Raw genomic sequence first — 13,636 nt, forward strand, 5'->3', positions numbered from 1 at the left:
GTTCGTGACAGAACTGGGACAGCATAACGGTACTCAGCGCGGAGGGGTGCTCTATGCGTTCGAGTATTCGAAGTAGCCGATTACTTCACTTACACATCGGAAACAGAGGATTGTCGAGAGCGCGCGAATCGCGCCGATCGGCCCTCCCCGATGAGTTCCATTAAAACGTAATCAATGAAGAGCCACTACGTAGAACCGCGAATTACGCTCCTCTCTTCCGCGTGTAGTTTTCAGAAGCGGAAACTGCGGACGAACTAGGTACTCTGGCGTGGCTTCACGAGTAACGCGACTGGAACGGGGAGGTAGAATAAGTAGGTTAACGAAATGGTCGTTCGTAAGCTTGAGATACCGCCACCAATTTTCAGTGGTCCTCAACTCGATTCGAAGTTCCTCTTAGCCGGTGGGATACCCCGTGCTAGAATGCGCCACGAAGCGACAACAATTTTCCAGTCGGTTGTTCCTCCTTCGTGCTGCCATGCATGCATGCGCAAAACGTACTTTGTACGTAAGCCTCGGAAATAGAAGATGTTCCTCTGCGTCACCCCGTACCAGTTGCCCTCGTGCGGCTCTTTGGAGACGACCTCGCCGAACTCCAGCTAACGGGAAGGAGGCGGCGGGATTCCGCCTCGAGCCCCGAAGAAGAGGAGGAGAAAAAAAAAAGGCAAATTATCGAGAGTCTTAAAGGGAAGCGGGCCGGCGCTTGATTAGCGCATACAAGAAAGACATTCCACGAGTGAATTCTTCGCGGTCCGTTTTTACTCCGGATCGCAGTCTCGTTTCGCTTTGGCGCTAATTGCATTACTATCGACACTTCTTCCAGATTCCTTCCTTCCTCAATGCTCACATCGTCACCCTCATTTCTTTTACCTCGTATCGGAATATTGCACTATCATAGATGACAAAAACGTAATTAGCAAAATAATTAGTAATTAATTATTTAGTTAGCAATTAATTAGCAATTATAGTAATAGTTAGAAATTAGAGAATATAATTAGAAGACATAATTGCATGATAAAGGCGAATTTCTTTGACTCACAAACAGATAAATAGAAATGATAAATCCTGTTCTATAGAGTGTTATCAATTTGATATACTGCATGTCATTAAAATTTATTGCACATAAACAGTTTATATTTATGTTCTTTTTACACCTTTATAAATATATATATCTATAAAGAGTTTAAGAAGAAAAATACACAATTATATATCAGTTACAATTTGATTTATTGGTGATGATATATACAAGACCTCAAAAAGTGAACGACGAGAATTTTCAATGTCTTCTGCTAGCGGCAAGAATGATAATATTTAATAATAAATAACTCAGAACTAGATGAGTAGTAAGTTTCAAAATTGATTATCGTATTTTTCCATCCTAATTGTATTCAGAAATCGTCGTATCAGTCATAGAAGTATGCGCTTCCAGTGTGATTGATTAAGGTCGTGCGTACAGTTTTAAAACGAACTTAATGCTGTGGCCTCTCTGACTCTTAAACTTCATGGTGACGAAGTTTTGTCCGGGTCCACCATTTAAAACACTAGCGTACGCGCCCTTTCCGTTCGTCTTCTGGTCCAATGCTTCAACTACAGTGATACGTTCCCCTTTCGGAGCAGTGAAGGTCTTTTCAACAACCTGAACTTTCAACCAGCCAGAATTCTTGACGACATTTTCTTGAAGAACAAGCTTGTCACCGGGCATCCTAGTGCCGATAATTAGATTATGCGATTCGTACGAAGCGACAGCTCCATTAGTCGGTTCGGTGCTGATGGTCAACAATGTGATGACTAGAACGGCCAAACTGATTATATACTTGTGCGACATTTTGACTTATTTCTCACTCGTAAACGGTTCTCTTTGTAGAAAGACTACTCGAGGTCTGTTGGCATAATGAACGATTGGCGTTTAAATACAAGCAATAATTGCTTATCATTTCGCTTATCATTTATTTATATCATTGATATATCATCTGGAAAGATACGTTCCATGAAAGAGTTATTTGGATCAGTGCTCGTCACAACATGTTCAGATAAATCTTTCTCGGTATTTTTTACAGTAAAAAGCGAACAAAATTTTTAATGGTATAGCTACTTTAACAAATTGATAAAATTATTGCATTGTTTCTTAATTAATTTACAATTTCAACATTATTATAAATAATTGTATATTTTAGTGATAGAGAAAATGTTAATAATAAGATATAAATTAATTTACTATTATAAATTAGAAGCAGTATTTCACAAATCATGTGAAGCAACAATGAGACGGATATATATTTATACACGAGCAGGCCATTTGCGAGCACCTCAGATTATTAAATCTCAGAAACGATCGGATTTATCAAGATCTCATCTAGATAGAGCTTAAATCTGAATTATGTGAGGAAAGTGTCATTATTATTGTTCTACGTATTGCCTTACAAGCTAAGAGGTTATTCTGCAAAATCTCAATTTTCAAATTTCTGATTAAAAAATATCTTTTCTCTCGTCATCAAAGTTCTCGTACGTGAGTATCACATTTGAATGTGTTTTGACAAATTCGCTTTGAATGTATACGTGTATATGTGAGACTAAATTTCACGTATAATCTGAAATTGACAAATTAACATTTTTCGATGACTCAATCTTAAGATTTTAGAACTGACTGCACCAATTTTATTGTAAATTTGTCACAAAAGTTTTATATCAACATTATATATATAATGAAAGTATCATTAGAACTTTAATATAATTGAAAATCTGACAAGACAAGAACTCCAAATATGCTACTTGGTATGACGCTTTGATGATGTTAATACCATAATCACATGAAACTCATGGTTCTGACATTTTATATATTTTTATATGCTCGACATATCGCGACACTTCTGCGTCACTCTTAATTGTTAATAAACCTTATAAATTAAAATTGTGGATTGAATATTAAAAATAGAATGAATATTAAAAGCATAAGCTTATAGTAAGATTTATATAAATTCATAAATACATACATATGTAATATTAAAAATATGTTCTGTTGTTAATCTTAGAGCTTTATTATTTTTTGTAATTTTTGTGACAAATTATATTATAATGGTCTTTCTATCTTAAAATCTTTTATTTTTTCAAGTTTATTATATACAATTTGTCAAATTATATTTGTTTTTATTATGTTCACATGATGTCATTATGACATATTTATTTTTTTTACATATATTAACAAAATTAATAAATTTTATGTAACAATATGATAAAAAATAGTTTGATAGTACATTATATTTCCTTCATTTATACTTTTTATTATTAATAAGTATTTATTGCATTTATATAAATATGTGTACGCACATGCATATATAAAATGCCAAGCGTAAGTTTTTTGCAGTTGTCAATCCAGATCGCAGTCGCTTCGATGCTAATTGTAATATTATCAACACTTCTTCCAAACTTCTTTATCAATTTTCGCATCATCACATCTATTCCTTTTATTTTGTATCGCAATATCTGAGTATTGTAGATTATGAAAATAAAATTATAAAGATAATTGGTATTTTAATTAATTAATTATTAATTATACTAATACATAAAAATTTTAAAGAATATAGTTAAAATATATAATTAAATAAATAATAAAACTAAATTTTTTGATAAAGAGAAGCAACAATAATAATTCTTTTATTTTTCATGTATGTATACATATAAAATATATAGATATATACTGTATGTATATAAGAAGATATAAGAGAGTGAATAAGCGGGAAAGAGAGAGAGAGAGAGAGAGAGAGAGAGAGAGAGAGAGAGAGAGAGAGAGAGAGATTTATATCAATTATATTAATTTATTGGTTGTATATACAAAATATCCATATGCATGTGTGAATAACAAGAAATTTATATGTGTGAATAACAAGTAATATATCTTTTAGTAGCAAGTGTGACAGTGTTTTAATAAATCGCTCAGAACTAGGTGTGTGAAATAGCTGTTAAAATTGGTTATTTTACTTCGTTAGCCTAATCGCATCCAGAAATTGCCGTTCCAATCACAGAAGAAGGTGGTTGATTATCGTGAATAAAGTCTTAAGACAAAGTTAATGCCGTGACTTCTTTGACTTTTGAACTTCATAGTGACGTTGCTGTGCCCAGGTCCACCATTCAGAATACTAGCATATGCACCGTTTCCGTTTGTCTTCTGATCCAATGCTTCAACCATAGTGATACGCTGCCCTGTTGGGACATAGAAGGTCCTCTCAATTTTCACAATTTGCATCCAGGAAGAACTCTTCACGAGATTTTCTTCAAAAACAAGTTTGTCGCCGGGCATTCTAGAGCCGATGATCAAATTATGCGACTCGTAAGTAGCAACAGCTTCATCAGCGGGTAAAGTGCTGACAGTCAACAGTACGGCGGCCAGAACGGTCAGACCGATTATATACTTGTACGCTGACATTTTGGCTTATTTCACACTAGAAAATCACGTCGCTATTGCTACAGGAAGACTACTTGAGGTCTGGCGGTATAACGGGCGATCGGCCTTTAAATACAAGTAACAATCGCTTATCATTCAGCTTATCACGATTATATCGATACACCATCTTGTTCTGAGAGATACGTTTCGCGAAAATCATTTCAATCAATACGAACTTGTCACAACATGTTCAAATATATCTTTTTCGATATCTCTTATAATAGAAATTAAACAAAATTATTTCCAGTAAAATTCATATAGATATTTTAATTCATATAGATATTTTAATAAACTAAAATTATCGCTTATTTTTTCATAATTACGTTGCAGTTTTAACATTACTGCGTAATTTTATTATTTTATTGATAAAAAAATATTAAGATATAATAATAGAAATTTAATTAATTTACTATTATAAAATAAAATTAAGAAAAGTAATAGTGTCTTATGCAAATAACTTATATATAACAACGAGACGAATCGTATATTGATACGCAAGCGTTTAATTGCGAGCACCTGAGATTATCATATCTCAGATACAGTTGAATCTACAAGTTTTTAATAGATTTAATAGATAGAACTTGAGTTGGCTCAATTACAGAAGAAAAGTATCTTTATTATTGTTCTACGTACTGGCTTACAAGTGAAGAGATTATTCTGCAAAATTTGGTGTAAACAATTCTAGTTAGAACATTTTCTTTCTCGTCGTTATCAACAATGTTATAATTTTCGATACAATGCAGCGCTTACAAATAGTTTCCTTCTAGTTCTGCAAAAAAGTTGTTGAGAATATCTTTATCATCTACATATGTACTTATTTACGAGACATATTTTATCTTTTTCTTAAACAATTTTTTTTAATATTTCAAAAATTTGACCAAATTAATACTTTTCCCCAACTCGATCTCCAGATCTCTCACGATTTATCAATATTATTATAGATTTGTCAGAAAGTTCCGTATTAATATTATATAATAAAAGAGAGAGAGAGAGAGAGAGAGAGAGAGAGAGAGAGAGAGAGAATCATTATTTTTTATTACAATCTTTGATTTTGAGATATTTAAATTGGAAATATGACAAGGCAAGAACTTTAGATAAGTTACTTTAGCGCTTTGATGATATCAATGCAGTAGTCACATGATATTCATCTAGCAATTTATTTTCTTGTGCTTGGCGTCGCGATGCTTTTGTATCACTAAACTGTTAATAAACTTTATTACATTATAAATTAAAATTATAAATTAAATGTAAATATTAGATATTAAAAACATTAATACATTTATAATAATTTTAGATTACGTACAGAAATTATATGTGTACATATAGTTAAAAATGTATTTAATTTATATTATATTTAATTATTATTTTTAATTTATATTTAATTGTTTTTACTGAGATATTAAATTATTGTACACAAATTTATGTTGGTTCGTATTGACATTATTTGATCTATATATTTTAGATTTTAAAAAGTATATTTGTCAATGTCCCATATAGTTTTATTACTTTTTTGTTATATATTTACTTATATATATATATAATTTTTTTACTTCTTATAGAGTGTTATATAATTTGATATATTGCGTGTGTCATTAAAATTATAACATAAATAGCTTATATTTATTCTACAATTGCCGATTTTTTAAAATGTATATTTAAAAGGGAGAGAGAATGAGAGAAAAGCGTTTATTAAGTGTTTTAAGGTAAGTCCTCTAAAATCTTACAGAATAAAGATTACATAGAGTGAAAGTGAGTAATAACAATAACAAAAACCATAAAAAGTAAGGAATAGGAATAAAATAAAGTTGAGAGAGAGAGAGAGAGAGAGAGAGAGAGAGAGAGAGAGAGAGAGAGAGAAGAAAAAAATAAACACCTATATCAATTATATTAATTTATTAGTTGTATATAAGACATCAAAAAGTTTTAGTGAATAACAATATTCAGCAATCTTCTTTAAGTAACATTAGCAATAATGTAATAATAAATAGCTCAGAACATACTAAGTTGATATAGCTTTTCAGAGATTTTTAAAATTTTATTTCTTCATCCTATTCACATCCAGGGAAATCCTTATAGCAGTCAAAGAACAAGCTGCTTCCTTGATTGATTAAGGTCGTGAATAAAGCTGAACGACAAAGTTAATAGCGTAACCTCTTTGACTCTTGAACTTTAATGTGACGTTGTTGTATCCGACTCCACCTCGCACAATACTAGGAAAGGCGCCTGTTCCATTCGTCTGCTGGTCTAATGCTTGAATCAGTGTGATACGCTCCCATCTTGAGACATTGAAGTTCTTCTCTACAACCTGAACTTTCATCCATTCAGCTTTCTTGTAGATGCTTTGTCTGAGAACGAGCCTATCACCGGGCATCCTGTAGCCAACGATCAAATGATTCGACTTGTTGGCGGGCGCATAGGAAGCGACAGCTCCATTAGCGGATGGTACGGTGCTGACGGTCAACAGAGCAGCGACTAGAACGGCTAGAGCAATTATGTACTTGTACGCCGACATCTTGGCTTATTTCACACTCGAAAATCGCGTCACTATCGCTGCAGGAAGACTGCTATTCGAAGTCTGTTGGCGTAACGAACGATCGGCGCTTAAATACGTGCACAATAATCGCTTATCGCTCGCTTATCATAAGTATATCATCGATACCACCTTCTTTTGGAAAATTCTGCGAAATAGTCGATCTGATCACTACAATTCGTCATAATATGTTAAAAAAAATTCTTTCTAGTTTTTTCTTTTATAACAAAAAGTGAACAGTATAATTTCTATCAAATTTTTATAAATTTTAACAAATTGATGAGACTTGCTTTTTTAAAAATTATTTTACAATCAGTTTATTGAGAATAATTTTACATTACTTTACTAATAAAGAATAATGTACCAAAGAAAATCCAATCATGATTCGAAATGTTTATCTTATGTTTTCTAAATGGTAAATTTAAGTAATACATGTGGCCAAAGTATTGACTCTTATCGGCACTATTTCTCACGATTGATGATATTAATAATTTTTCCTTATTTCTCTCTCTCTCTCTCTCTCTCTTTCTCTCTTTTCTTTCTATCTTTCTATTTATCTTTATCTCTTTCTTGTAGTTAATGATAGATATAATCTTTTGATTGACTTGATTAACTACGACCTAGACAGTTTTTATTATATTGTTACGCCCGCGCTGCTGTACGATTACTGAGAAGGCCGCGTGGCGTTCCTTGACGACGGGCTGCTATTTACAAACAAGTGCCTTTGCGACTAGATTCCGAGCTGTCAAACTGTTCGGACGTATTTCTTGCAATTCTATCACTGTGTTCTTGTATTTGTGTTACATTAAAGAGCCGTGTGAGTTTTCAGTGGTGTTACAATTTATTTCAATCGGGAGTGCGTGTAATAATTACATAATTATATACCATATAAAAAAAATAGAAGGATAAAATTTAAAAAATTAAACATTTTCGATAAATGTCATTAATATTTAATTAATTAAATGTAATTTTTTGTTACTATTTTTCATGCAAATTCTAAATTATATTAAAATAAACTTAAAATAAAGATATTGTTACGCCACGCGGCCTTCTCAGTAATCGTACAGCAGCGCGGGCGTAACAATATCTTTATTTTAAGTTTATTTTAATATAATTTAGAATTTGCATGAAAAATAGTAACAAAAAATTACATTTAATTAATTAAATATTAATGACATTTATCGAAAATGTTTAATTTTTTAAATTTTATCCTTCTATTTTTTTTATATGGTATATAATTATGTAATTATGTAATGCATGTAACTAAATACTTGGCTAGTTGCGATAATTCACTATTGTATTATCTCCAGTTAATAATAATTTTATCCTTTTGTATAATAGTAGAGTTACTATCACTCCATCAATTAAGAAAAATTGTGTTGTATTGACATTTATTGTGCTATACAACCTTCAGTTTTTACATATGTATTACGCTTTTATACATAAGCATCAAATAAGAATGTAATTTAGACAAACTCACTTTGAGTGTACACTCATACGATCTTAAATCGTCAATATTTTTCATAGACTCGATCTCTAGATCTAATTGATTACATCAATTTCATTCGGATTAATTTCAATCAAAATTTTCGTACCGATAATATATAATAAAGGTAGCATTCGATTTTTAATTACAATCTTTGTTTCTAAGATATTTAATTCGGAAATCTAACAATTAATTAGTAATTATAATAATAGTTAGAAATTTTAGAGAATGTAATTAAAAGGTGTAATTAAATGCTATAAAGGCTAATGTGATAAAGGCAAATTTTTTGACTGATAACTGGAAAAGTAGGAATAATACATTTTAGATTGTTATAAATTTAATATACTACATGTATTATGAAAATTTATTACGCTTGAATAACTTATATTTATGTTTTATAATTACGCTTTATAAATATATAAATATACATTAGAAAAATTTGTATCTACGATATTATAAAAGTGGCCTAAATCACTATTTTTCATTTTAAAAAATATATGACTTCATTTACTTAAGATCATTTTTAAACTATTTTCTCAGACCACGTTTTTCCTGACTTAAACCACTTTCATAATTATTATAACAAGAACATTAAGAAAAAGAAAATATACAGTAAAATGTATAATTACATTGATTGTGTTGATTTATTGATAATATACAATACATTAAAAAACTAATGTGATTAACAGAAATATTTAGTGAATTATCTTCTTTTGGCAGCAATAGCAACAGTATTTCAATAATAAATAACTCATAACATACTAGATAATGTAGTTTTTAAGATTGATTGTTTTACTTCTCCATTCTAATCTCCATTGCAGTCAGAAATCGTCATACCAGTTACAGGAACTGTTTCCATTGTGGTTGATTATTTATCGTGAATAAAGATTAACGATAAAGTTAATGCCGTGACCCCTCTGACTCTTAAACTTTATGGTGACATTGCTGTATCCGGGTCCACCTCGCAGAATGTTAGCGTACGCGCCGTTTCCGTTTGTCTTCTGGTCCAGCGCTTCAACCATAGTGATACGTTCCCACATTGAAACATTGAAGGTTTTTTCAACAACCTGAACCTTCATCCAGCCTGAATTCTTGGTAACGCCTACTCTGAGGGCGAGTCTATCGCCGGGCATCCTGTAGCCGACGATCAAATGGTGCGATTTGTTGGCAGGAGCATAGGAAGCGAAAGCTCCACTAGCGGATGGTACGGTGCTGACGGTCAACAGGGCGGCGACCAAAACGGCCAGGCCGATTATGTACTTGTACGCCGACATTTTGGCTTGTTTCACACTTGAAAACTGTGTTGCTATCGCTACAAGAAGGCAACTCAAGCTCTGTCAGCGTTACGAACAATCGGCGCTTAAATACACTCAACATTTTCTTATCGCTTAGCTTATCATGATTACATGGCTAATGTATCACTCGTGTTCTGGAAAGATATGTTCCGTGAAAGAGTTATTCCGATCAATACTCGTCACAACATGTTCGGACCAACCTTTCACGTTATTTTTTCTAATAAAAAGCTAACAAAACAATGTCTAATTAAATTTATATAGTTATACTAAAACTGATGAGAATTAATGAAATTACCGCTCATTTTCCTTAATTACAGTTATAACCTTATAATAATTATATGTAACTATTTTACATTAATCTATTAGTAGAGAAAATATCAATTTAACATTAATATTTAATAATAAAAGTAAATTAACTTATTATTATAAATTAAATTCTAAATGACGAGAAATTTATGGTAGCATATGCACGATCAATCGATATTCCCTGTATAATGCGAAATTAATAATTATTTTAATTAGATCTTTAATTAGATGCGTCAGAGATATCGCGATCATTATTACTCACGTACTTATGTATACATTTCTATTCTGGTATATGATTCATCGAGTATATTACACACAAAGTGTTATCAACATATTAAATCAATATTTTTATCGTTCAAATATTATGAAACCTGCAGAGTCATATCTCAATTATATCCTTCTATCTTCAGAATTGATATAATTCACAGAACGAGACTTCTACACAAGATTAATATCTTTCTACAAATTAACAATAATTGTTATAAGTTGTTACAAATTGTTATATAAGATATTTGATATAGATTTTATGATAGAGATAAAAGATACACCTGTATCTATATAGCGTTCTTTATCTATGTGCGTTCTAATGATCTGTCGTGTAAAGCTGTATAAACATTGAGCACGTATATCTGAGATTCACTATATCCTAGATAATCGAAATCAGTAATATTTAGCTACTGTTAAGCATTTACGTGTATATACATACATATACTGTTGTATTAAAATATATATTTTATTACACATATAAAATAAATTTAAGTAAAAGTTAAAAAACATATATGCTAATTAAACATATATTTTTATCTAGAAATCTATATGTATTTGATCTTTGTGTTTAACAGTTAGAAAAAAATAAATAAGTAATAGAAATAGTAATTATATTTTGTAACGTTTGCTGATATTAATATTCTCGTCTTAACAACTTGTGTTTTATTTCATGTAAAAAAAGAATACGTATTCAAAGAAATTAATAACGTGGATTAATCTTTTGTGATAAACTTCTCAAATAGTGAAACTGGCCAATTGTAAAGGTCACAGCTGCTTTGTCAAGGCTGTTGGAGACTGTTTGCTCAGATGCTTGTTAACCGTGTGAACATCCAATATGTTACCTCGTGTGTGCACTTAGGTCCTGCATCGAGAATAGATTCACTCGGATCATTAAGTCAATTGGCGGATACACTGTGACAGAATATCAACCATAACAGCTGCAAAACACATTTCCAATTCGCTTTTACCTGATATTTATTAAATATATATATTGTACGTATATGTAAATAGCACATAAAATCATCTTTCTATCGTAAAAAAAAATTGTTGCTTGTTATATTTTTAACACAACTATCAATAAAGAAACTTATCAATAATAAAAATAAAACAGCTATCAATTAGATTACAAGTAAATGTTCAATAATGTTTGTGTGGAAGATATTTGCATTTCGTCAATGTGCACTTTTGTTCAATAAAAAGAGGGATTTACATGGAGATAATGCTCCAGTTATTACATGGCAAATCCGCATAAATGGTATCGAATTTTTTGCTGGTAATTCGAGAGAGCTGTTTATTCGGAGTGAATATACAGTCAGAAGAAATCTGCGATGCTTCTATAAACTTTTAAACTTGTACGATTTGCAAGCGGTCGCTTGAACTAAGTGACTCAAAAAAGACGCATTGATTAACGATACCATTTGTACCATTGTCAATAAGCAGATTATTTCGAAAATAACATAAGTTTTTATCATTTTATCTGATCATTCTTATCCAGAGTTTCATTCGCTAAGCAACTTTCGAATGAACGTCTGCTCACAAATTCATGTTTCACGTCTCGCAAACGTATACGGGTACCTCCGCCTAACGTTAATTTACTGCAAACCACGTCCTGCTGCCCGTGAATGGAACCGGGAATGCTAGGAAACAGTCCGATGGGCAATGAATGCGAGCTTTGCCTCACTCGCCGCGTTTCGGCGTATGGGAGTTTATGTCCACCAGAAGCTCTCTCTCTCTCTCTCTCTCTCTCTCTCTCTCTCTCTCTCTCTCTTTTTCACCTCTTCTTTTTTTCTTTTTCTCTCATCTCTGCGACTCTCATCCTTCCTTAATTCTCGACGCACGAGCGCGTGTGCATGTGCGTACCTGTCGTGTCACACACTCACACAGATGAACGATATAAGCGGATAATACCGAGGCGGTGCACCCTGGCGACTTCACCTTCCTTTCTACGTAGGTACGAACGCCGCGATGCAAGTGCACTCGCATTATTCATTCGACGTATACAGGCCCTGTGATCGCGGGCCCGGCCCGACTCCCGTGGCACCTGTCTTGACCGTGGCAGACGCGAGATGCAGTCCACTCGCGCAGTCCGCCTATCACCGCTGCACGATGCGCTTGCCATTAATTATCTGAGTATATGCTTTAGAGATCCGAGGCAAAAGCCGACTTCGGTCGTCTTAACGAGCCGCAGAACGCTTCGCCGATTGGGAATCGATGCTAACGGTGCGGTATTGAACTCTCTAACTAGCATTAAAGGTAGAGCATTGGGACAGATTTTGTATCATTTGAGCGATTAATTTAAGGAAATGTTCTGTTAAAAGGAATTTTATTGTAAAATATATTTCATTACAATTTGTATAATTCTGTTGTATATTAAAAAATATTTGAACCTAAATAAAGATTAACCTTACAATTATCTAAATTTTATCTTGAGGAATATTTTTATATAAGAGTGAATTTTTATAATTTTATAAAATATTTAATAATACATAATTTTATATCATAAATATAGAGATTGAAAATAAATATAAATCGGGAATAAATTCATTTCATGCTTATGAATGAAGTTGTAAGTATAATTTTATGAATATTTTTACTAAATAATTTTATAAATATAATTTTTATTATAACGTATATGTGTTATATTTATTTAAACAAAGAAGTCTCTATAAAGATCTCTATTAATGTTAAATGTTACCTAAAAGCATACGAAAAGCAAATCTCCGATGATATAACGTAGACGAGAGATAAGGGAGTGTGAACGGTAGAAAGGTCAGTCGTTAGGACAATTAGACGAACAGAAAAGTTCCATTGCAACCGTGTACCTTATTGGCCATTGTTACAAGAGTCGGAGTGACAGTTACTAGTTTTCTCCATTACTCAATGCCGTTCACTAATTCCCGTAAATTAGCATATACGTGTCTCGCTCGGGGGGTGAATTTTATATTGGTCACCGAAAAATCGGCGACGATAAAAGCTGTTATCATGGCTTATTCGTATTGTCAGACCACTATATGTTAAATCATTTTAAATCAGTTTAGATAAAGAAATGCGAATTCGCTTTTTTAAAATCTAATCTATTCAATGATAAGAAATTGAAATAAGTTCCTAGTAAAAAAGCAAATAACAAATTATTATCTCAATAATTTAACTATGTAATAAATTAGGAGTAAAGAATTAGTGTGGTAATCGGTTTTAACAAATTAAACTAATTAATTGAATGTTTAACACATCATATTATATCAATTAATTTATAATGGCTTACAAAAGGCAGTTTCGGCTTAATCTCAAGTGTTATTAATTTTTTGTCGTTTGATATA

The 13,636-nt window shown here is 31.9% G+C and overlaps 4 protein-coding genes across 4 annotated transcripts; all 4 read right to left on the reverse strand.

Annotated features, from left to right (window-relative positions):
- Positions 1-1,205: 1,205 nt before the first annotated feature.
- LOC105836008 (probable salivary secreted peptide) lies at positions 1,206-1,896 on the reverse strand. The gene has a single exon (XM_012679751.3). It carries the CDS (start codon positions 1,820-1,822, stop codon positions 1,436-1,438), a length of 387 nt encoding a protein of 128 aa, XP_012535205.2. The 5' UTR covers positions 1,823-1,896; the 3' UTR covers positions 1,206-1,435.
- Positions 1,897-3,890: 1,994 nt separating this feature from the next.
- On the reverse strand, positions 3,891-4,503 carry LOC105836015 (probable salivary secreted peptide). The gene has a single exon (XM_012679760.3). The coding sequence runs from the start codon at positions 4,415-4,417 to the stop codon at positions 4,031-4,033; it is 387 nt and encodes a 128-aa protein (XP_012535214.1). The 5' UTR covers positions 4,418-4,503; the 3' UTR covers positions 3,891-4,030.
- A 1,810-nt stretch (positions 4,504-6,313) lies between these two features.
- LOC105836016 (probable salivary secreted peptide) lies at positions 6,314-7,134 on the reverse strand. The gene has a single exon (XM_012679761.3). It carries the CDS (start codon positions 6,945-6,947, stop codon positions 6,543-6,545), a length of 405 nt encoding a protein of 134 aa, XP_012535215.1. The 5' UTR covers positions 6,948-7,134; the 3' UTR covers positions 6,314-6,542.
- Positions 7,135-9,071: 1,937 nt separating this feature from the next.
- Positions 9,072-9,805, reverse strand: LOC105836014 (probable salivary secreted peptide). Its single transcript, XM_012679759.3, has one exon. The coding sequence runs from the start codon at positions 9,723-9,725 to the stop codon at positions 9,324-9,326; it is 402 nt and encodes a 133-aa protein (XP_012535213.2). The 5' UTR covers positions 9,726-9,805; the 3' UTR covers positions 9,072-9,323.
- Positions 9,806-13,636: the final 3,831 nt, after the last annotated feature.

Source organism: Monomorium pharaonis, chromosome 10 (genome assembly GCF_013373865.1).
Source record: "Monomorium pharaonis isolate MP-MQ-018 chromosome 10, ASM1337386v2, whole genome shotgun sequence".
Taxonomy (NCBI): domain Eukaryota; kingdom Metazoa; phylum Arthropoda; class Insecta; order Hymenoptera; family Formicidae; genus Monomorium; species Monomorium pharaonis.